General features: G+C 40.2%; 1 protein-coding gene across 9 annotated transcripts in view; it reads right to left on the bottom strand.

Annotated features, from left to right (window-relative positions):
• The window catches only part of si:zfos-1056e6.1 (uncharacterized protein LOC107988029 homolog), a 134,044-nt gene that overhangs the window by 70,049 nt on the left and 38,246 nt on the right, over positions 1–25,749 (bottom strand). For all 9 annotated transcript variants that reach the window (XR_009515127.1, XR_009515128.1, XR_009515129.1 and 6 more), the window contains exons 3-4: positions 12,733–12,800; positions 7,307–7,354 (exon numbers count right to left, since the gene is read on the bottom strand). Coding sequence is in view for 6 of the 9 variants with exons in the window: in XM_059986046.1 (XP_059842029.1) it covers positions 7,307–7,354; positions 12,733–12,800 (116 nt within the window). In the remaining 3 variants the exon portion in view is untranslated. The remainder of the gene's footprint in view (positions 1–7,306; positions 7,355–12,732; positions 12,801–25,749) is intronic.

Raw genomic sequence — 25,749 nt, 5'->3', positions numbered from 1 at the left:
AGCAAAAGTCTTAAGTCCCCACGTGTAACAATGTACAAGTGGTTTCTGTTTTTTGAGAGTATGTGGTTCACTGCACTAATGACTCTCTTAGCAAGGTAGGAGGATGGAAATGTAATGAAGAGCAGTTTGGCTCTTCTCCAAAGGCCAGGAAACTTCAAGTGACAGTGTAGCCGCATACCACAAAAGCCAGACTTTTTGAAAAGCATTTTTGCTTCATCATTCTGAATTTTGATCACTTCTTCTTGGAAGTTCTCTTCCCGGTCTTCCACCGTGCAAAGAAATGGGTTATTTACCCAGTCCAGTATTTCCAGATTGCTCAAATCCTTGAATCAATTCTGAAAATCCTTTTTCAGTGACTGCACATGTAAACAGTACTCTTGCAAATAACTTCCTGTGAAAGAGAATGCCATACTTTCCATGCAGGGAAACTCTGAGAACATTCTTCTCCCACTGTTTTGCTTATATGTTTCCAATTTTCTAATAAAAATGAACACTGCACTTTTTGCCTGGGTTAAACTGAAGTTCTTACCTGCTGTTTCATGTTTAGAATGTTTATTTTGTCATACAGATCAGCTAGATATACCACACCTACATGTTTTTCCCTTTCAGGGTTCTTTTGAAGACCCTGACCTGGAGTTGCACGCTGACCGGTTCTTTGCAGGAATGGGACCCATTCTCGGGGTTTCAGGACTGGCCATTGTTCAGCATGCCAAGGGCTTGGCCTGACAGATCGGCTCAAATTCAGAGGCCTAAGATCTTGGAGCTCTAGAGATGGGTGGATCGAGAGTCAGTGTCATGGCAGGAGACCCGTGTGTCGTCAGGGGAGTCGAGATATCTGCTACGGGCCCAAAGACCTGGGATCTTTGCAATCTTCAGGCACAGAGCTCAAAAAAAGAGACGTAACAGACTTATAACATCGTAAACCAGCAAGTTGTTTGTTATATCTCCCCACTCACTGGGGGGAAAACGGAGACACTGACAGAGAGAGAGAATCTGCGGTATGTCAAATTCCAGGTGTAGTGCGCAGTCTTTGTGGTAACTGCAAGTCTGTGACTTTGCTACTGCTTTGCTCACGCTTGAGTGCTCAGTGGTGGTATCGATGTTTGTTTTTTTGGCCGGTGGGGGGAGGGGGAGATTGTAGCTTGCTGCTGCTTACGCACGGGAGGGAGAGGACCATGGGGTTCTTAAGTTTATTTGTCGATTATTCTTTGGGGCAATTCTCTGTTTTTGTGGATGTTTGCGAAGAAAAAGCACTTCAGGATGTATATTATATACATTTCTCTGACATTAAATTGGACTTTTGAGTCTTTGAAGAAGTTCAGTTTTGGTTCCCAAGCTCTTGTCAACTTTGAGCAAAAATTCAACCAATGTCAAAATGATCAAAGAAATGTTTTAAGCAGCAGCCTTTTGATAGCCAATGCACTACATTGTGAAAAAGCAAGCATTCAAGCTCTTCATCATTATCTTGGCATAACTGATGTTCTGCTATTTAATGGATGATCTTTAACTTTGTTGATACTAGATATTCCAAGACTCATGCTTGAAGAAAGTCTCTGACTAAAGTTTTTGGCAAGATGTTAACAATGAATTCCACAATAGATTGCAAACAGACTTGGAATTTCTTTTTTCATAGATGCCACTAATCCTCTCACATATGGTGCTCCATTGGTTGTACAAGAAATCATGTTCCGAATCCAAATACTTTTATCTTCAATATACATTTTGAGTCATCATAGATTGATTCTCTGTTGATATTTGGTTTTAACATTTTACAAAAGGGAATCCCTTCATAAAAGTTCACATTTTTCTTAAACCCTACATATGCCATTAGCAATGTCTTGATGTCTTGCACAGTTGACTCATCCAGTTGTAGCCGAAATTCAGTTTTTTGTAGCTCTATGCACGGGTGATACTCAAAGTCTTCACACACTTCAATATGACAAGCTACTGAGTTATTACTCAGAGGAATTGATTTTAAAATAGTGGTATCCATTTTGAGAACAGTAGTGAGTGCTTCTGACACAGCAGACATTATTAATCTTTCACCAATTGTATGAGATTTTCCACACTTTGCTATCATTTTGGAAACAATATAAGAAGCATTGAGACCACTATCAAGGTCGTTTTTAGCTTTCTTGGCAAATGACTCAAGTGAGCAATACTTTTCATATGCTTCTTTCATCTTCCGGAATTGAGTAATACCATAAGTCAGTGGTCCCCAGCCACCAGGCCACGGACCGGTACCAGGCCGTAAAGCATGTGCTACTGGGCTGTGAGGAAACGATATGATCTGGCAATGTGAAACGATATCAGTCAGCTGCACCTTTCCTTATACCCTGTCACGCCAAGTGAAGAACTTGAACACACGCGAGGTCATTACCCACGCATGGTCATCAGTCGCCTAAACGCAGTGATACCCTAGCGCCAGGGATCACTGGTTGGCCTCAGGTAACCAGCTGCCTCACGCAGCCGGCGAGAAGTGTTGTTGCTACTGGCCTAGAGCATAGACAGATGGGCGCTGCCTCTAAACCTGTTTACCACACCAAATGTTCGTGGGGAAGCCGGTGCTAAAATATTTACAGGTGATCTAATTTGGGCTCTGCATTTCGTAAGTAGCAGAGCAGCTACCTCGCTGCGATCTACTGAAAATCATCCCTCGAGCCAAACTTTTGTCAGCCGATAGATCCCGCTTACCTACGGGGGGGAGGGGGGGGGCAGGTGCATGCTCTGTCGCACTCCTCACTCGGTCGGTCGCTCTCTCTGGACTGCAACCACCGTGGCCCCAGCAAGGGGACCTCCGGCCCTTACCGTGACTTCTCATCCCACCCACGACCAGCTGCACCTGGCCAGGCTATTATATGTTCATACAAGGAAAAGATGCGCTGTGTGTTTAATATCCAAACATTACTTAAAATGTTATGATGCTAGTGGCTTATAATTGACTTATCACTATATTCATGCGAGGAAAATATGCGCTGTGTGTTTAATATTAAATTTGTTAGATAAACCCTTTTAGAAAATAAACTGAGTGTAATAGCCACTTATAAGGGACATAGTTGACTTATCACCTATATTCCGTTTGTGATCAACACACATAACCTCTCCCCCCCCCCACCCTTCCCAGCGCCAGTCCCCAAGAATATTGTCAATATTATACCAGTCTGCGTGCAAAAAAGGTTGGTGACCCCTGCCATAAGAAGCCATTTCAGGGTGTCTTTTACAGAAGTCTTCCTGCAATCTTGATGGTTTCATGGCTCCATTAGACAGTACAGTATTACAAATAAGACACATGGGTCATCACTGATCTGACAGGAACGGAATCAAAACCATACTCCGGGTATGTGACATTATATTGATGCATTCTCTGTAGTTTCTGTTTTTTAGCAGATTAGAATTCAAAGCTACACTGCCTTTGGACTCAGATCATGCTGTACATACTTATCCATCATTAATGGGGCTAAATTAAAATAAAAAATTAACACACACTATCAGATGTTGACAAGGTCAGTCAGGCCTCATGCCTCAAGTTAGGGTGCCGCTTACCACCACCCCCAACAACTTCTATTCCCCCTAATGCCCCCTTAGGGCACGTAACCGTCCCTGTTGGGAATCACTGGACTGTCATTAGATCAAGGGCGGGGGGGGGGGGGGGGGGTTGCTCAGTGGCAAGGGCCTGCTCTGCATTGTATTTCAATAAAATGTTTAAAAAATAACATACATTCAAAATAGCGAGAGAAAAAAATACACATCATTATGCAAGAAAACACATGTATAGTCCAAGATCCAGTAATCCAGCCTTTGCACTCAAGGGCAACACCAATGGGAGGGCAAAAGAACACTTCAAGCAACTCCGCAAAAAGGTTATTGAAAAACACAAGTCAGGAGATAGATACAAGAAAATTTCCAAGTCGTTGAATATCCCTTTGAGTACAGTTAAGTTAATCATCAAGAAATGGAAAGAATACGGCACAGCTGTTGGTCAGTGATCAATCATCCGAGCATTGGGACATTCTGCAGGCATACCTCGGGGCAGTTTCCAGTCATCTTCAGCTGTTTCCCCATTGACCTTTCTTCCAACATAAGGTCAGTACAGGGGATGCTCACTGAAGATTACATAATATTCAACTGCATACGTAAGTCTTATCCAAATAAAACTGCTCATTAATGCACACAGCACGACTCCGAATGTTGATATGTGGCAAATAACAATCTTGGCACAGAAGTGCCAGCCAATGACCACCTCCAACATAGACAGCCTAGGCACCAATGGCTTGTGTATTGTCGAGACCCTCACCAACAACATTCTTGTCACCACTGACCAAAAACTTGTGCAGCCACATAAATACCATAACTACATGAGAAGATTAGAGACTGGGTGTTGTGCGGTGAGTAACCTCAAGGCTTATCTACCAGCTAATGTCAGATGTACAGTCTGATAGAATATGCCCATAACAAAAACACTAGAACCCCAACCTTTCCTCATGGGCAGACCCTAGTTAAATGCATTGGCAACATCTCCTTCATACCTACCATCAGAGCAGGTGCACCAGAAGGTTACGTGCTTCGCTCCCTGCTCTACTCACTTTATACCTGTGATTGTGTGGCGAAGGACAACTCCAATACTGTATTTAAGGAATGTGGGGTAAGTGAATTTTTTTTTTTAAATTTCATCTGTATTTGAATTTCCTTATTGTGAAATTTCTTTTTAGATTGACAGGTCAGAGAAACTGGCATCAGAAATAAAAATGAAGTGGCAACACAAGTTATACAATGTAGAACATTCCTGCTGTCAATAAGTATATAACAAATGTGATTTATTTAATTGTTGTGTATTGGGCAAAATTGTAAATACCTCAATACAATGGCATGCAAAAGTTTGGGCACCCCTGGTCAAAACTTCTGTTACTGTGAATAGTTAAGTGAGTAGCACATGAACTGATCTCCAAAAGTCATAAAGTTAAGATGAAACATTCTTTTCAACACTTTAAGCAAGATTTGTGTATTATTTTTGTTTTGTACAATTTTAGAGTGGGAAAAAAAGGAAAGCAGCACCATGCAAGAGTTCTGGCACCCCAAGAGATTTGAGCTCTCAAATAATTTTTACTAGGTCTCAGACCTTAATTAGCTTGTTAGGGCTATGGCTTGTTCACAGTCATCATTAGGAAAGGCCAGGTGATGCAAATTTCAAAGCTTTATAAATACCCAGACTCCTCAAACCTTGTCCCAACAATCAGTGATCATGGGCTCCTCTATGCAGCTGCCTAGCACTCTGAAAACTAAAATAAATGATGCCCACAAAGCAGGAGAAGGCTATAAGAAGATAGCAAAGTGTTTCAGCTAGACGTTTCCTCAGTTTGTAATGTAATTTAGAAATGGCAGGAACTGTGGAGGTCAAGTTGAGATCTGGAAGACCAAGAAAGCTTTCCAAAAGAACAGCTCATAGGATTAGAAAGGCAATTGAAATCCCTATTTGACTGCAAAGGACCTTCAGGAAGATCTAGCAGACTCTGAAGTGGTGGCGCACTGTTCTACTCTGCAGCGACACCTGCATGAATATGACCTTCATGGAAGAATCATCAGAAGAAAACCTTTCCTGCTTCCTTACCACAAAATACAGCATCATAAATTTGCAAAGGAACATCTAAACAAGTCTGATGCATTTTGGAAACAAATCCTGTGGACTGATGAAGATAAAATAGAGGTTTTTGGCCACAATGACCGAAGGTATGTTTGGAGAAAAAAGGGTGCAGAATTTCATGAAAAGAACTCCTCTCCAACTGTTAAGCACGGGGGTGGATCGATCATACTTTGGGCTTGTGTTGCAGCCAGTGGCACAGGGAACATTTCACTGGTAGAGGGAAGAATGAATTCAATTAAATACCAGCAAATTCTGGAAGCAAACATCACACCATCTGTAAAAAAGCTGAAGATGAAAAGAGAATGGCTTCTACAACAGGATAATAATCCTAAGCACCTCAAAATCCACAATAGACTACCTCAAGAGGTGCAAGCTGAAGGTTTTGCCATGGCCCTCACAGTCCCCTGACCTAAACATCATTGAAAATCTGTGGATAGACTTCAAAAGAGCAGTGCATGCAAGACAGCCCAAGAATCTCACAGAACTAGAAGCCTTTTGCAAAGAAGAATGAGTGAAAATCCCCCAAACAAGAACTGAAAGACTGGTTACAGCTGGCTACAGAGTGTTTACAAGCTGTGATACTTGCCAAAGGGGGTGTTACTAAGTATTAAACATTCAGGGTGCCCAAACTTTTGCCTCGGGCCACTTTCCTTTTTTGAAATAAAAAAAGTAATCTTGCTTAAAATACTAAAGAAATATGTCATCTTTAACTTCATGCCTTTTGGAAATCTGGTCATCTTTTACTCTCTTAGCTGTTCACATTAACAGAAATTTTGACCAGGGTGCCTAAACTTTTGCATGCCACTGTATATAACTTCCTAGAACCTTTGCCATATGTAAAAATGTAATTCTACACTTGAACCCTTTTCTAGTTTGTCATTTAGATGATATTAATCTGTACCTTAGCCTTTATTTGCCATTCTTTGATCTTCTTAATATTTTATGAAGACATTTCTTGATATCAGCCTTGCAAGTATCAATTGACTTAGCAATCACATACTTTTTGAAGGGAGGGTGTTCTTGACTAAAAGATACAAATAGAAGTGGTTCTAATTGAGTGAGGATGGTGAAGGCTTTTAACTACATCTGATCTATCTATATTAGTATAAGGAGAGAAATGAAAACAGGAATGAAGTAAAAGAGAATGTTAGCTAGTTCTGACTCAAACTGCAATGTCTGGTTGCCTGAATTTGTTGAATTTAGCATTGAGTCCTGAGTTTTGTAACTCTGCACAAAACTAGGATGTTTTCCTTTGGTTTGCTGCAAGAAGTTTAGAGGTTACAGACAATGCCTTTTTAATGGGAGAGATCAGAGGAAAATGGCAAACTGTTTTAAGCTGATAGGAAGGCGACAATAACTCAAATAACCATTCATTGCAACAGTAGTGTTCAGAAGAGCATCTCTGAATACACAACATGTTGAACCTCGAAGTGGATAGGCTACAGAGCAGAAGACCACACTGGGTTCTACTCCTGTATTTAATAAAGTGTACTTTTTAATTCATGAAACAGTTACCGAATAAAGATTTGTTAATTTTGCTTTTAAATTATTATAAACAAGAGGCAAGAATTCTTAATTTAACCATTCAGCAACGGAATCAAAATATTTTGAGTTAGATTTATGTCATTGATCATGCACATTTATTTTAGCTTTGAATATCGGTATTACCTTCAAAACAAAGACGCTGTTGTCTAGCCCGAAGGAATGAAAGAGAACCTGTAATTCAGAAGCATACAAATTAATCAGTACAGATATCTGTACTGATAAAAAATTGAATCATTTCTAAAATGCAAGGAATTCAATATAACTTTCCTGATACATTAAATAGCGCTCAAAGAAAATATTTAAGAATGATTAGAATGGATTTGATGAATCCTTCTAAATCTAACTAGTTCTTACTTCCACAGCTAGAACAAAAGTTAGATGTACTAAGTTCTTAGGCAGCCCCTCAGACATGAAGAAAACTTACTTCTATTTGTTCCTTGTGAGGTTACCAACGAGGACAATGTAGGAACAACAGATTCATCCACAAAGTGAAACCAAGCGACATAGGTGACTACAAGCCCTCATTCTCAGATGAGCTCAATGCCTTGTATGTTCACTTTGACTAACAAAATATAGAGGAGCCTTCACAAACTCCACAGCACCCAAAGACCCTGTTATTTCAGTCTGTGAGGTCGACAGGAAAGCATCCTTCAGGAGGGTCAGCCCATGGAAAGCAACTTGCCCAAGCAGTGTAACTGGCCAAGTGCTAAACACCTGTGCCGATTTGGCAATCTGAAGTATCCAATAGCTTCAAACAGATTTTAATTATACTGGTGCTTCAAAAGAATGTGGTAACCTGCCTCAAAGACTATTGCCAAATGCACTTCCCTCTACTGAGACGAAGTGTTTGAGAGGTGAGTGATGAAATATATCAACTGCTGCCTGAGAAGCAACTTGGATCTGGATACCGTCACAACAGATTAATAGCAGATGCCATTTCATTGGCTCTTCACTCAACCCTGAAACATCTGGACAACGAAGATGCATACATCACCATGCTCTTCAATGACTACAGCTTGGCATTCAATACTATCATTGCTTCAAAACTAATCAATAAGCTTCAAGACCTTGGCTTTGTTGGAAACTACTTTTCTTTTAAATAATACCTTAAGGTTGTTATAGCCAGGGGTAGTAATAGGGACAAGCTCCCAATACCTATTAAATGCTCCCAATGGCATGCACCTCGAATAGCCTCTGACAAATAAGTCCAGCTCCTGGCCTTGATGAGTGGTTTAGCTGCTAAACTCGGCGGAACCGTTTCTACTGACAGGAGAGGGGCAAAGGCAGGTTACTGGCACCTTAAAACTAGTCGCTTCAAGCAGGTGAGGGTTGTCAGCCATGGTTGGCAACTCATCTAGGAGAAGGGAAACTCTGATCTCAAACCTCCACTAACTTACCTGCTCATGGGGAAGGCTTCAGGAGTAAACCCCAAGGGAAAAATCTGGAACAGGAGTCCCTAAGGCAGTCCTACATTGAGCTTGATGCTGACTAGCAACTCCTGTGACGCTGCTGGGACCTAACTGAATCGGTCTTTGCCATTCCTCTGGGTTCACCAGATGTATGGAGATGGGGAGCTTGCTACATGGTCAACAGCTTGCTCTCCCCATCATACTGCCAAAGCTTGCATATCTATACAGCTAGGATGCAACATCCATGATCAACTCTGAACATAAGAACATCGGAAGATAAGAAAAAGGAGCAGGAGTAGGTCATCTGGCCCATCAAGCCTGCTCCGCCATTCCAAAAGATCATGGCTGATCTGGCCATGCACTCATCTCCACCTACCTGCCTTTTCCCCATAACCCATAATTCCCCTACAATGCAACAATCTATCCAACCTTGTCTTAAATATATTTACTGAAACATCCCCCATTGGTCAGAGAATTCCACAGATTCACCACTCTCTGGGAAAGGCAGTTCCTCCTAATCTCTGTCCTAAATTTACTCTCCCTGAATCTTGAGGCTTTGTCCCCGAGTTCTAGTCTCACCTACCAGTGGAAACAACTTTCCTACCTCTACCTTATCTATCCCTTTCATAATTTTATAATTTGTAGTCACATTTTAGTATATATTTGAAACCAGGGTTCTGTGCAGTAATTTAAATTTGGCACTTTTTGGAGGTGTTTATAAATCTGCAATTCATGATATGAGGTGTAGGTTTGTGGGCAATTCTATAATTTTACATTAAATATATATAAGAACATAAGAAATAGGAGCAGGAGTAGGCCATCTGACCCATCCAACCTTCTCTGGCCATAGACTCAACTCCATCTACCTGTCTTTTCCCCATGACTCTTAATTCCACTACTATGCAAAAATCTATCCAACTTTGTCTTAAATATTTTTACTGAGGAAGCCTCTACTGCTTCATTGGGCAGAGAATACTACAGATTCACTGCTATCTGGGAAAAGCAGTTCCTCCTCATCTCCGTCCTAAAACAAATCTTGAGGCTATGTCCCCTAGTTCTAGTCTCACCTACCAGTAGAAACAACTTTCTTGCCTCTATCTTCTCTATCCCTTTCAAAATTTTATATGTTTCTAGAAGATCTCCTCCCATTCTTCTGAATTCCAGTGAATACAGTCCCAGTCAACTCAATCTCTCCTCATAGACTAACCCCCTCATCTCTGGAATCAACTTGGTGAACCTCCTCTGCACCACCTCCAAAACCAGTATATCCTTCTTCAGGTAAGGAGACCAGAACTGCACAAAGTATTCTAGGTGCGGCCTCACCAGTACCCTGTACAGTTGCAGCATAACCTCTCTGCTCTTAAATTCAATCTCTCTAGCATTGAAGGCCAACATTACATTTGCCTTCTTGATAGCCTGCTGCACCTGTGAACCAATCCTTTGTGATTCATGCACAAGCACTCCCAAGTCCCTCTGCATAGCAGCACACTGCAATGTTTTACCATTTAAATAATAACCTGATCTTCCATTTCCTTCTAAAGTGGATGACCTTATATATACCAACATTGTATTCCATCTGCCAGACCCTTGCCCACTCACTTAACCTATCTATATACCTTTGCAGACTCACCAATTCTTCTGCACAATTTGCTTTTCCATTCAATTTAGTATCATCAGCAAGCATAGCTACACTACACTCAGTCCCTTCTTCCAGATCGTTAATGTATATGGTAAACAGTTGCGGGCCCAGCACCAATCCCTGCAGCACACCACTCGCCAGTGACTGCCAACCAGAGTAATGCCTATGTATCCCACTTCTCTGCTTTCTATTAGTTAACCAACCTCTATCTATGTTAATACATCACCCTACAACTCTATGCATCCTTATCTTACGGATAAGTCTTTTATGCAGCACCTTATCGAACACTTTCTGGAAATCCAAGTAAATAACATCCATCTGTTCCACTCCATCCGCTGCACTCATTATATCCTCAAAGAACTCCAGTAAGTTTGTTAAACAGGATCTCCCTTTGCTGAATCCATGCTGTGTCTGCCCGAAGGATCCATTCCTCTGACCGAGCAGACCCTCACCCTCACTTTTTATAAGATTTGTACTGTTTAACAAACAAGTATTTTTTACATTCACTGGTAGAAAGTAGTATCGCTAAATTAACAGTTCATTACCTTTCTCATTTTTCAATGGCTAAGTATTAGCCCATTACCCATGTAATGTAATTGTTTTAATTATGTAGCCCATTAACTAATATATCACTATCTAAGGAATTTTCTTTATCTTATCTATAAAAGTGATAGATTTTTCGGAAGCACCATCTTTATTTTCTTTTTTTCCTTTGTCTTACACCCCTTAGCATTCATTTCCCTCAACATCAATTCCCAGCTCTCTATTTAGTTTGCTTAGTATTTGTTCAATACCTCCTTGACTAACTGGATCCTCAACTTCCTCACTTGCGGACCCCAGTAGGATTGGACTGGCAGAAACATCTCCTCCACGATCTCCATCAGTACAGGTTCACCACAATGCTATGTGCTTAGCCCGCTGCTCTACTCACTTTATACTTATGACCGTGAGGCTAAGCACAACTCCAATGCCAAATTTAAGTCTGCTGACAACAGCAATGTCATTGGCAAAATCAAAGATGGTGATGAATCAGCAGATAGGAGGGAGGTTGAAAATCTGGCAGAATGGTGCCACAACAATGTCAGCAAGACCAAGGAGATAATTATTAACTTCAGGAAGAGCAAGCTGAAGGTCCACGAGCCAGTCCTCATTGGGGGGATCACAGGTGGAGACGGTCAGCAACTTCAAATTCCTCAGTGTTATCATTTCAAAGGATCTGTCCTGGGTCCAGTGTGTAACTGCCATTACAAAGAAAGCATGGCAGCACTTAAGCTTTCTTAGGAGTTTGGCAAAAATTTTAAATGTCAACTAAAATTTTGACAAACTTCTACAGATATATTGACTGGTTGTATCACAGTCTGGTATGGAAATTCCAATGATATTGAACTGAAAAGCCTACATGAAGTAGTGGACACGACCCACCCCATCCAGGTAAAGCCCTTCCCAACGTTGAGCACATCTATATAGAGTGCTGTCGCAGGAAAGCAGCATCCATCATCAAGTACTCTCACCGTCCAGGTCACGCTCTCTTCTTGTTGCTGTCATCAGGAGGGAGATACAGGAGCCTCAGAACCCACACCACCAGGTTCACCAACAGCTGTTGCCTCTCAATCATCAGGCTCTTGAACCAGAGAGAATAGATTCACTCATCTTCATTTACCCCATCATTGAACTGCTCCCGCAACCTATAAATTCGCTTTCAAGGACACATCATTTCATGTTCTGGCTCTTTATTTTTTATTTATTATTATCATTATTTCTTTTTTTCCTCTTTTGTATTTGCACAGTTTGCTGTCTTTTGCACATTGATAGTCTGTCCATCTTGATGGTTGCAGTATTTCATTGATTCTATTGTCTTGTATTGACTGTGAACACCCACAAGAAAATGAATGTCTGGGTTGTTTATGGTGACATTTATGCACTTTGATAATACATTTACATTAAACATTGAGCTTTGAATAAATAGTGCAGGTTACAACTGTCAGGCCATGTGGGCAGGTAAGTTGAGAGATAGCCTCCACCTTTTGCCACTTCCTTGTAATCCTGGTATATAGCCTCAGGTTTCTCACTATCATCCAAAATATTCCTTCTCTACACTGAGAGGTCATAGGCCAGATTTTCTCAAGGATCAGTAAAGATGTTGCATTTATTCCAGGAGACTTTAAACATATCCTCAGAACAGTGCATCTGTTTTAGGAGTCTGATTGTGCATCTTGTCCTAAGGCATAGTAGAGAACAGGCTATGTTCTGGTAAATGGGACTAGTTTAGAGGGGTACTTGTGTTTTGTACTCTTGATGAAGGTGGAGAACTTAGCAGCCATGGTGATTTTTTTCTTTCACCTGTTGCAGGCAACTCAGGTCTCATAACCATATAGAGAGTCAGCAATCACTGCTGCACGAGGGAAACTAGTCCAAAAAATTAAACTTCATTTGATCAAAGACAATTTGGCAAATTTGCATAAAAGCTTAAAACTTTATTTAAGCAAACATTCCTATCATACCTGCTTAGCAGCAACAGCATCTAGCCCTTGTGAAATCCAGACATCTTTGACAATAGTAACTTCATCATCTGAAAGAAAAGTACAAATAGTTGGATATGTGTCACAATATTTATAAGATTTGGATTACCAGCAAAACAGGATGCAACCATTACCTTCATCTAAGTTACTAATATAATCGTGAAAGAATGAAAAGGGATTTCAGTACAACACATAAAAAGGGGGTAGGAGATGTTGTGAGTAAAATATCACCTGATGGAGTCATTTAGGGGGCAAGGTCTCTTCTTAAGATTGCGACAAAGAGAAATTACTGAGTCATTAAATACATTCAAGGCTGAGACAGATTTTTTGAGCTTAGGTATATCAAAGGTTATGGACAGAAAGCAAATAAAATGGTGCCATGGCCAAAGCTCAGATCAGTCATGATCTTATGAACAGTGCAGGAAGCTCAAAGGATAGCACTACGTACTTTATCCCCTTTTTTATGTTCACTCTATCAAACAAGCTAACAACAAGATGAAAAAATTAAATCAATAAAATCCAAAAACAATAAGCACGACATTTCTAGAGCCAGTGAATGAAAGAGGTGACATACTATCACTAGTACTAAAAGCCACATCTATTTCCAAAGGAGTTAACAACTGTTGCTGCCCGTTGTTGCTATTTTACCATGGTGAAAAATATATTCAACATAAACTTTGTGGTTGGCTGCTTTGTTAATCACAATAGTTTTGATTAACTCATTACTGTCAATGAACCGGAGGAGATTAGGGAGCTTAAGAGAAAAGAACCCTTAGGAAGCAGTGATCACAATATGATTGAGTTCACCTTGAAATCTGATAGAGAGAAAGTAATGTCTGACGTAGCAGTATTTCAGCTGAATAAAGTAAATTACAGTGGTATGAGAAAGAAGTTGGCAAAGTAAATTGGAAGGAGCTGCTGGTAGGGATGTCAGCAGAGCAGCAATGGCATGAGTTTCTGGAAAAAATGAGGAAAGCACGGAATAGATGTATTCCAAAAACAAAGAAATATTCAAAAGGCAAAATAGTACAACCGTGTCTGACAAGGGAAGTCAAAGCTAATGTAAAAGCAAAAGAGAGGGCATACAAAGCAAAAATTAATGGGAATGCAGAGGATTGGAAAGCTTTTTAAAACCTTCAGAGAGCAACTAAAAGAATCCTTTCATTTTTAATCTTTTTTATTGATTTTAAAATATATAAAGACAAATACAAATCAGAGAAGTTATATCAAATACATATTCCAATGGAAGTACAAACAACAAAAAAGGAGTGTACACTGTCAAAATGATATATAGTATAATACTGAGCTCCTCAATATCCACAACTCCTCCTAACAATTCAAAAAAAAAGATCAAAAATTGCCATTTTTAAGAAAAAGAAAAAAACACACTAAACTAACCTAAAAAAAAAGACTGGGCATTCCATTTGAGGATGTAATTACAAAAAAAAGGGGGAAATCCTTCCGGTCAAATCTGAAAAGTCACGGAGAAGAAGAAAAAAGATTACCTAAAAAAATGAAAAAAAAGAAAATTTAAATCATGTGAAAATATGGAACAAAAGGTCGCCAGGTTTGCTCAAGTTCAAAAGATGTATCAAATGTCCGACTTCTAATTTTCTCCAGGCTTAAACACGACATAATGGAGGAGAGCCAAAAAAAACAGTAGGTGGATTGGGATCTTTCCAATACAACAAAATAGCTCTCCTAGCCAATAAAGTTGAAAAAGTTGTAATATGTTGAGCGCAAGCAGAAACATTTCCTGCTTCCTTTGGAGTGGTCCCAAAAATTGCCATAAGTGAATTTGGTTGTAGGTCCAAACCTATGACTTTGGATAACGTTTTAAAAACATCTCTCCAAAAATGATTTAATTTTATACAGGACCAAAACATGAGTTAAGGTAACCACCTCAGCATTACATCTATCACAGATGGGATTTATATTAGAAAAAATATGCGCTAGTTTATCTTTTGACATATGCACCCTGTGCACTACCTTGAACTGAATCAAGGAGTGATGGGCACAGATGGATGAATTGTTGACTAAATGATAAATTTTATTCCATTGATTATCTGAAAGTGACTCCTGAAGTTCCTACTAAAAGAATCATTTGGACGAATAAAATGTAATATGAAAGCAAGCTAGCAAACAATATCAAAGTGGATAGTCAAAGCTTTTTCGAAGTATGCAAAAAACTAAAAGAGATGAGGGTGCATATAGGACCATTGGAAATGAAGCCAGGTAAATAATAAAGGGTGAGAGGAGATGGTAGATGAACTAAATGAGCATTTTGCATTAGTCTTCACTGTGGAAGACACCAGGAGTGTGTAGCTGAAGGGTACGAGGGAAGAGAAGTGAGTCCAGTTACAGTGAATCCAAAAATATAAGATGCAAAGGGACTTGCAAGTCCTCATGCACAACAACCTAAAGGTTAACTTGCAGGTTAAGTCTGTGGTGAAGGTAGTAAATGCAATGTTAGCATTCACTTCAACAGGTCTAGAATACAAGAGCAGGGATTTATAAGGTGCTGGTGAGGCCTCACCTTGAGTATTGTGAACAGTTTTTGGCTCCTCATCTAAGAAAAGATGTGCTGGCGTTGGAGAAGGTTAAGAAGAGGTTCACAAAGATGATCCCAGCTATGAAAAGATTATCATATGAGGAACATTTGATAGCTCTGAGTCTGTACTTGCTAGAAATTAGGATGGGGGAGGGGGAATCTCATTGAAACCTTTTGAATGTTGAAAGGCCTAACAGTGTAGATGTGGAAAGGATGTTTCCCATGAAGGGGGAGTTAAGGTCAAGAGGGCACAGCCAGAAAATGGTGGATTTGTGGAATTTGCTATCACAGGCAGTTGTGGAGGCCAGCTCGTTGGGTGTATTTAAGGCAAAGCTTGTTAGGTTCTTGATTGAACTAAGGTTACAGAGAGAAGGCCAGAGAGTGGGGCTGATGAGGGGAAAAAAAATCAGCTATGATTGAATGGCAGAGCAGACTCAACAGGCCAACATGTGAGTTGATTATCACCATCCTGTACAAAGAGAAATTTACCTTCGGGGATGACTTACTATCTAGTCACTTAACACAGAACTGGAATTGGCACAATGAATTTCCTGATATGAAGATTAATACCATAATTCTACATGAATCCCATATGCAGTCCCAGCTTTGCAGCCCGTCAATGATTAAATTTAAAGACAGCAGCCAACTGTACAGTTTGAGTTAGTGCTTAATTGTCATTCACCCATATACGAATACCCATGAATAAAGCCAAACGAAATAGCAATCCTCCTTGAACTTGAACACAAAATACACTGCAGATGCTGTGGTCAAATCAACATGAAATACAAACAAGCTGGAGGAACTCAGCAGGTTGGACAGCATCTGTGAAAATGAGCAGTCAATGTTTCAGGCCCAGACCCTTCATCGGTCCTGACGAAGGGTCTCAGCCCAAAACGTTGACTGCTCGTTTCCATGGATGCTGTCCGACCTGGTGAGTTCCTGCAGCTTGTTTGTACGTGTCTCCTTGAACTTGAACTGTACTCTTGAAGACTAATTTAAATATAGTCTTTAAGACTCCTAATTCTCCAAGGTGAGACAAGGTCAATCAACTGCCTTGAAAATAACAGCAGGTAAATACGTGATGAATTAGGATTGTGATATGAGCCACAATTTTAATATTTTCAATTCAGGTTTTTTCAAACCATTTTTTTGGAGTAGATTAATAGAAATAAACAAAATAGAATATTTTGTAGAATGTTCCAATATTCCCCAGAACACAAAGTTCATATGTGATTTTCTTTGCAATTATTTGACAATGTCTGTCAAAAAGACAGTCCTCTCTCAGTTGTGACCGACAAGTAAAGTGTTATCTCTGGGTGCACTTGCTCTCCAGGAGGATGGGGAACTAATTCCAAGAAGAAATTAAATAGAAAAAAAGAACAGGTCTTCATGTTCCTGAAGGTGCTCACCTACTAAGTAGATCTTTAAATATTTCAGTCAAAACACTAACTGATCGGTCACATTGCTCATTACAGGGCAAGGGTTGAAGAGATGAGATGAAAATATTTTTCTTCAAATCAGAGGAAAGTGAACCTGCGGAATTTAATATATAGATTACAGAGGCCAAGTTGCTGAATGTACATAAAATGGAAATACATAAATTTCTCTTTTTTTATTTCTAAGATTCTCTGTGCTAATTTACAATAAATTGTTGCCAGTTTTACGTGATAGCTAAGGCTGGGGGTGAATAATATTTTAAGAATTATGATTAGTAAAATTGACTACTCAGCTAGCACAAGTACAGCATTGCCAGAAGTCAGGAATTGTTCTTGATAAATGTTTGACTGCAAATACAATCAGTAAAAGATCAGTCCTCATAGAAATCCTTAAACATTTATTATCAAAGATTATCAAACTCATTATAAAAGATGGCAGACCATTGTGCAATGCAACTTGAAGTGCAATAATGCATTTGCACAATAATATTGGAATTACAACTAATGTAAATAATTGCTCAAACATAGAATAAAGATTGTTATTAGAGGTTAAATCTTTCTATTTAACATCCATTTAATGTTAACAATACTTAGCTTTGCAGGTTGCAAGAGGTACAGGATGGAAACAGTGTAGTCCCTCCCAACGGATGTACAGTGTAGGATGCTCACTAGTTTTTTTTCTCTCTCGCTTCACCTTAATGTTTTAAAGAGTTATAATATCCCTTAAATGATTAACTTCCAGTGTCGTAAATAAAAGCAAAACATTGTAGATGGGGAAGAGGGAACCTGAAATGGCAGAATGAGTGAGTAGTTGACTAGGAAATATACAACATTCAGCATCTTTGAATAGAAAAATTATATTATAAGTCAATGCAACACACACAAAATGCTGCAGGAACTCAGCAGGTCAGGCAGCATCTATGGAACTGAATACAGAGTTGATGTTTTGGGCTGAGAACCATGTTCCGGGCAGACAGCTATCTTCTTGAGCCCTGAAAAAGGGACTAGGCCCGAAACATCAACTATCTATTCATTTTCATAGATACTGCCTGATGTGCAAAGCTTCTCCAGCATTTCATGTGTGTTGCTTTGGATTTCCAGCATCTGCAGACTTTCTCGCATTTATTGTAAATCAATGATGTTTCATCAAAACTGCATCTGACCATATTAAATGATTGTGAACCAAGCCAATTATCTCAAAGAAAGAAACTTATCCAGAATGGCAAATTCATTACCATATTGGATATTAAATAGAAAATAAGGAGAGAGAAAGCAAGATGGGATTAATTTGAACAAAACAAAGGGCTAAATAAAAGAGGTTAAGCATTCATTTTTTTTAGTCACTAGCAAAAGTTAAAACTCCAAACTAAATGCTAGAGAAGATGGCTGCCAACAGTTTATAAAATGCTCTTTATGATTTTCTGTGGCGAATTCATATTGAATTTATTAAGTAATCATCAAAAACATTACTCTGCACAATACGTTGATCACACAAATATTTCAGGTGGAAATTTAAATTCCCTAGTTTAATCATACAACTGCAATTGCCAAAACTTGAAATGTCACTTGCAAATTAATGGCAGGGAACCAGTTTATTCTTGCTGATACTTGCCAACAATTTCAGGATTGCAAATAACTTTAATTAACATCATTGTAATATATTTTAAAATATACTAGCACTTCACAGAGAATAATAACACTAGTCAGCTGTGATCATAGCACAAATGAAAGGAACCTTCATCAAAGGTTTGATTAAAGGCTGGATGACCTCCGGATCATTCGGGAGAATGGGAAGTTTATAGATAGTAGCTACAGGGAGGTAGTTACACCAAAGGAGCAGCGCACAGGTAATTGGGTTACCGTCAGGCGAGGGAAGGGGAAAGGGCAGGCAGAGCAGGGCTCCCCTGTGGCCATTCCCCTCAACAACAAGTACACCAATTTGGATACTGTTGGGGGGGATAACTTACCTGGGACAAGCTGTGGAAGCCAGATCTCTGGCACTGAGTCTGGTTCTGCAGTGCAGAAGGGAGGGTGGAAGAAGAGGAGAGTGGTTGATAGGGGACTCGATAGTTAGAGGTACAGACAGGAGATTCTGTGGTCACAACAGAGACTCCCGGATGGTTTGTTGCTTCCCGGGTGCCAGGGTCAGGGATGTCTCTGATCGCATGCACAGCATTCTGAAATGGGAGGGTGAGCAGCCAGATGTCATGGTACACATCGGTACCAATGACGTAGGAAGAAAGAGTGAGGAGGTCCTGAAGAGTGAGTATAGAGAGCTTGGTAGGAAGTTAAAAAGCAGGACCTCAAGGGTGGTAATCTCAGGATTGCTACCTGTGCCACGTGCCAGTGAGGGTAAGTGTAGGATGCTCTGAAGGATGAACACGTGGCTGAGGAACTTGTGTAGGGGGCAGGGTTTCAGATTTCAGGATCATTGGGACCTCTTCTGGGGCAGGTGGGACCTGTACAAGAGAGATGGGTTACACCAGAACTACAGGGGGACCAATATCCTTGCAGGGAGGTTTGTTAGTGCTATTGGGGGAGGGGGGTTTAAACTAGATAAGCAGGGGGATGGAAACCAGAGTGCCAGAGTGGATAGTGGAACAGGGGTGAAAATAAATGATGTTAAAATTTCATGCAAAGTCACAAATAGAAGGGTTTTGTGTGGTGGTAATAATCTTCTAAGGTGTGTCTATTTCAATGCAAGGAGTATTGTGGGGAAGGCTGATGAGCTGAGGGCGCAGATTGACATGTGGAATTATGACATTGTAGCCATTAGTGAAACTTGGCTACAGGAGGAGCAAGACAAGCAGCTTAATGTTCCAGGGTTCCGATGTTTCAGACGTGATACAGGCAGAGGGATGAAGGGTGGAGGGGTGGCATTGCAAGTCAGGGAAAATGTTACAGCAGTGCTCAGGCAGGACAGATTAATGGGCTTGTCTACCGAGGCCATATGGGTGGAGCTGAGAAACAGGAAAAGTATGACCACATTAAAAGGGTTGTATTATAGACCACCCAATGTCAGCGAGAATTGGAGGAGCAAACCTGCAGAAAGATAGCAGACAACTGCAGAAAACATAAAGTTGTGATAGTAGGGGATTTTAATTTTCCACATATTGATTGGGACTCTCATACTGTTAAAGGTCGAGGTGGGTTAGAGTTTGTAAAATGTGTTCAGGAAAGTTTTCTAAACCAATATTTAGAGGTACCAACTAGACAGGATGCAATATTAGATCTCCTATTAGGAAATGAGTTAGGACAGGTGACAGAAGTGTGTGTAGGGGAACACTTCAGTTCCAGTGATCATAACACCATTAGATTCAACTTGATCATGGATAAAGATAGATCTGGTCCTCGGGTTGAGGTTCTAAACTGGAAAAAGGCCAAATTTGAAGAAATGAGAAAAGATCTAAAAAGCGTGGATTGGGACAGGCTTTTCTCTGGCAAGGATGTCGTTGGTAAGTGGGAGGCCTTCAAAGGAGAAATTTTGAGCATGCAGAGTTTGTATGTTCCTGTCAGGATTAAAGGCAAAGTGAATAAGGATAAGGAACCTTGGTTCTCTAGGGATATTGGAACTCTGATCAGGAAGAAGAGAGAGATGTATGACATGTACAAGAAACAGGGAGCAAATAAGGTACTTGAGGAGTATAGAAAGTGCAAAAAAATACTTAAGAAATCAGGAGGGCTAAAAGAAGACATGAGGTAGCTTTGGCAGTCAAAGTGAAGGATAATCCAAAGAGCTTCTACAGGTATATTAAGAGCAAAAGGATAGCAAGGGATAAAATTGGTCCTCTTGAAGATCAGAGTGGTTGGCTATGTATGGAACCAAAAGAAATGGGGGCGATCTTAAATGGGTTTTTCGCATCTGTATTTACTAAGGAAACTGGCATGGAGTCAAGTCACACTTCCTCTGAGCAGCATGCTTATTCCTTGGTCAAATATGCTTTCCAACCAGAGGCACAGAGGTTGACATCAACACCTATTTACCTTCTGTTGGGCAGCAGTTAATAGTATGGAGACAGTTTTGGCATCATCCAGTACCTTTCTTAATTCACTTTCAGTTGACTCAATTACAGAGGATGTGGCATGCATATTGTGGATGTATCTCCAATCAAATTGCATTTATCTCATCCAGTCATGTCCTTCAATGCTGGCCCTCCTGTTTTTAACCACATACAAGCCCAACGTGGCTTGTTGGTTGTTGTATCTCACTGCTATAAATGTCATTCTCACAATAATTATCCAGAATAAGTTCTTAGTTGGATATCAGCAGGCTTCAGTTCAGTATTTTTGAAATGCCATTCAAAATCATTTTGGGAATGACTGAAACAGCCAAACCAGCATTCAATTCCAAACACAAAGTACACTGCAGATGCTGTGGTCAAAAAAACACGTACAAACAAGGGTTTGTAGAAGGGTAGAAGGGTCTCGGCCCGAAATATTGACTGCTCCTTTCAACGGACGCTGCCTGACTCGCTGAGTTCATCCAGCTTGTTTGTACAGCATTCAATTCCATTTTAATTAATTTGCTGTTCACTTCTGGTGAAAGCCATTTTGCTTGTCTATTGTTAGTATTCACATTATACATCTCAAGGCTACCCCCTCCTGTGTCATTCTCATCATTATCAGATTTTTCATCAACATCATCAACTCATCACCACCTTCTCAAGGGCAACTAGGGACAGGCAATAAATGCTGGCTGAGCTGACGATGCCCACATCCGATAAATTAATAAATAATTTTTAAAAGATTAGAATCAGAATTAGGTTTATTATCACCTGCATGTGTCATGGAATTTGTTAACTTAGCAGCAGCAGTACAATGAAATACATAATAGCATAGAAACAAGTAAATAGCTGCATTATATATATATATAGACTAAAATAGTGCAAAAAACAAAATAAGATATACATTAAAAAAGTGAGGTTGTGTCCATGGGTTCAATGTCCAGTTAGGAATTGTATGGTAGAGAGGAAGAAGCTGTTCCTGAATTGCTGAGTGTGTGCCTTCTGCACCTCCTTCCTGATGGTAACAATGAGAAGTGGGCATGCCCTGGGTGATAGGAGTCCTTAATAATGTTCGTCGCCTTTCTGAGGCACTGCTTCTTGAAGATGTCTTGGGTACTAAGGAGGCTGGTGCTCAAGATGGAGCTGAGTATTTTTACTTTCTGTGGTTTCTTTTCAGTTTTGTTCAGTAGCCCCTGCCCCCATACTAGACAGTAATGCAGCATGTCAGAATGTTCTCCACGGTATATCTCTAGAAGTTTTTGGGTGCTTTAGTTGACACACCAAATCACTTCAAACTCCTAGTGAAATATAGCCGCTGTCTTGCCTTCTTTATAGTTACCTCGATACGTTGAGACCAGGTTACATTCTCAGAGATCTTGACACCCAGGAACTTGAGGATTGGTTCATGTAACCTTGTCTTACCCTTCCTGAATTCCACAATCTGCTCTTACTGACATGGAGTGCAAGGTTGTTGCTGCGACACCACTCAACTAGCTGGTATATCTCACTCCTGTAGGCACTCTCATCTTCATCTTAGATTCTACCAACAAGGGTTGTAACACCAGCAAATTTATAGATGGTATTTGAGCTATGCCTAGCCACACAGTCATGGGTTTTAAGAATGTAGAGCAGTGGACTAAGTACATACTCCTGAGGTGCGCCAGTATTGATCGTCAGCAAGCAGGAGATATTAAACCACACAGATTGTGTTCTTCCAGTTAGAAAGTGGAGGATCCAAATATCAGAGGGAGGTAGAGGGGCCCAGCTTCTGTAACTTATCGATCAGGATTTTAGGAATGATGGTGTTAAATACTGAGCTATAATCAACAAACAGCATCCTGATATAGGTGTTTGATTTGTCCAGGTGAACTAAAGCTGTGTGCAGAGCATCTACCGTAGACCTGTTAGTGCTCTTACTGCAATTACTATTACTGCAACTTGACTTTTTATCTTTTTTCTCTTCCCTGTGAAGTCCACTTATTTTTCTCCGCTCGAAATGCTCTTTGTACATGTTCTACCTTGTAGCATTTTCTGCAAATTGAGCCCTTGAACCAGTCTAGTGTATGTGAGACCCTGTACAATGGTAACACAATTTGTTTGGCCAGCCAGCTTTCTGTTGCAATTTTGTTCACGTTCACTTTCATTCCTGACTGCAACTCAATTGTGTCTCAGTCTGTGGTTTCTATTGAGCTATTTCAACTGCTTTCTTAATATAAGTTGTGCCTCAGTTAGGAGCCAATCTTGAATGCTTTTTGTAAGATTCCATAAACTAAATGATCTTTCAGTGTATATTAAGCCCATTACCAAACTGACAATGGTCAGACTTCATCAATTCATTCACATACTGTACGTTAAAATTGATCCTGATTATGAAACCTAAAGCATTCTGCAATTAATAAATTCAAGTTTAATTGTCATTCAGCCATACATGAATACACCCTAGAACAATGTTAGTCTAGGCCAATGTGCAAAACACAGTACCAACAGTCACATACAGCACATATAAGATATCAGTAAAATACAGTCCCACAAAAAATATATTCTAAGACCCTGAATCTATGAATGTTGCAGGAGGCTGCAGTCAAACACAATACAGCTCATCTTCTGCTGAGCGAACACCGGGGACAGCACCAACTCCAGACTGGATACTGCAGCACACCACCTCCAGTAGAGCACACTGACTCGTACACCTCTCTCCTGGGTGGCTGTAAACACGTGACACCGTGGCTTGAGGCCTAACCCTCTTTACAACTGAGGCCACACAATTTCCCCACCATCCCACCCCTTTCATCCGCCAATAAGTCAGTGAATTGTACTTGCAACATTGCACGTTAACAATGTCCAACAAGGTGTTGCAATCACAATAAAAGTGATCACTCACTCTGAAAATGCATACTGCTTTTGCACACCAACGCATTGCAGAAAGCACAATCCGCATAAAGTGCAGATACTTCACTTTCTCTGCCGATGAGCAACTCGCTGATGGGGTAGTCCTGTAGTACTTTAAGTACTTATTGTCCAGCAGAGCCTTGTGATCATGAAAAATACACTTAAAAAGGACAATAACATCTTTGGTTGACCACGTAGAAGCCGATACTCTCAAATGTACTGCCATCAATCATTTCAGTTCTAAATGTTCCTGTATTGCCTGCACAATATCAGCAAAGCTCATTTTGGCTGCCTTTATTGGAGCAGTCAGTCAAATTCCTAAGCAAACTGTATGCTTTTAAAGCCAATGCACTCAGCAACATTGGCACTCACTTCTCACCAGCTATTCCATTCTGTTGTGTAATTAAATGTATCAGTCTTTCTGATGCAGCCAGCCATTTCTGCTTTCCTTATTGATTCATTGTTTATGAACCTCTAAATTTGTCCTTTTACTGTCTTTATTTTAACTTGAGTGTATCCTTTTTCAAAGAAGCACGTGTTGTGTTTTTTTTAACTCAACTGTTTCTTGCTGCGCTTTTTTTTTACCTCGACTGTCTTGCTACATTTTTTTTAAACTCAAATGTCTCCCTGCACTTCAAGTAGGTACTCATCTCAGGTTGATTTTAAACTGACTCATCGCCACTGTTACGTTTTGTAATTTCAAAATCATTAAACTACATGCAAGAAAAAAGCAGGAGTCCAGGAGAATGGGTCTTAGTTTTGTGTTTAACTTTAAATGAGGCGTACGTGCTTCACATGGTAGTGTCTCGGTGTATGCAGTTCACCTATTTTTACATATAACTCAGAATGAATGAAACAAACAACAAAGAATGCTTAATCAAACAATTTATTTACAACATTACTCAAACATAACTGAAATGTTAAATACACAACAAAATCAAAGAGAATTGGGGTGGGAATAGGAGTCAAGACAGTTGAAAACATACCTACCTACGATAGGCCAGATAAAGTCTGGAATGAGGAAGGCACAGAATTCAATGATTACAAATATCTTGAGGATTTGAGATGGAAATAAAACTTATGCAGAAAAGGCAGGTTAGTCAAAGGATAGATTTCAATTTCAATTTATCGCCTTTCAACTATACACATGTATAATGCCAAAAAAAACAACATTTCTCTCGACCAAGGTGCACAACACAGTACAAATAGTTCACACACACATACAAAATAACATTGCCCCAAACAAATTAACAAGCAATAAGGTATTTGTATGACACAAGTTAAAAAGTAAACAGAATAACACTGATGTGTTGATGCGTGATGAGACCTGGGTGGTGCAGAAAGTTCAGTAGTCTCACAGCCTGGGGCTAAGAGCTGCTTCCCATCCTAGCAATTCATGCAGCATTAGGATTCTGCAGTACCTCCTGCCTGCTGGTAGGGAAGTCAAAGAGATTGTTGGGGAAATGGGAGTGATTGTTGACAATGCTAAGTGTCCTGCAGATACAGCACTCCTGATGGGTAGAAGAGATCCTCTCAGCAGTCATCACAATCTTTTTAAGCATTTGTGGTCAGATGCCTTGCAACTTCCAGATCAGACAGTGATGCAGCTGCTCAGGACACCCCAGATTAGGTTTCTCAACAGGGGTTCTGACAGTGGTTAAAAAAAATAAACATTGTTTTTTGAACTTCACGCCACATGATGTCTGCGCTCGTAGTGATGAGCAGTGACCAAGCAGCCCCATTTGCAGAGGTCTCTCAGCCCAGTGTGGCAGTCTGCAGCAGGACCATATTTTATTTGGTAAAGTCCATACTCAGTTTCTGGTGCGAGATAGGGGAGGCTGCTGATAATTGGTGAGTGCTGTATTGCATGGAGGGGAGGACAGTAGGCTGATAGTTGGTGAGTGCTGTATTGCACTGTACTGGACTATAGGTGTTGAGGAGCGTGAAGTGCCTTTTAGAAACATTGAATGGACTTGCTTAACTTGGACTGTGACGTCAACCTCTCCCTCTCAAGTTACCTCCCCCAATTTCCCCTTGAGTGCCACCAACTGACTTATGTGAGCGAACAAACTCTACCAGTGGAATAGAAAGTTGGAGGGAATTATCATTCTAAAGACAG

The sequence above is a fragment of the Hypanus sabinus genome, chromosome 12 (genome assembly GCF_030144855.1).
Source record: "Hypanus sabinus isolate sHypSab1 chromosome 12, sHypSab1.hap1, whole genome shotgun sequence".
In the NCBI taxonomy this organism is placed as follows: domain Eukaryota; kingdom Metazoa; phylum Chordata; class Chondrichthyes; order Myliobatiformes; family Dasyatidae; genus Hypanus; species Hypanus sabinus.
Note: the sequence above shows the minus strand (reverse complement) of the source record. Positions and strands in the feature narration are given on the sequence as shown.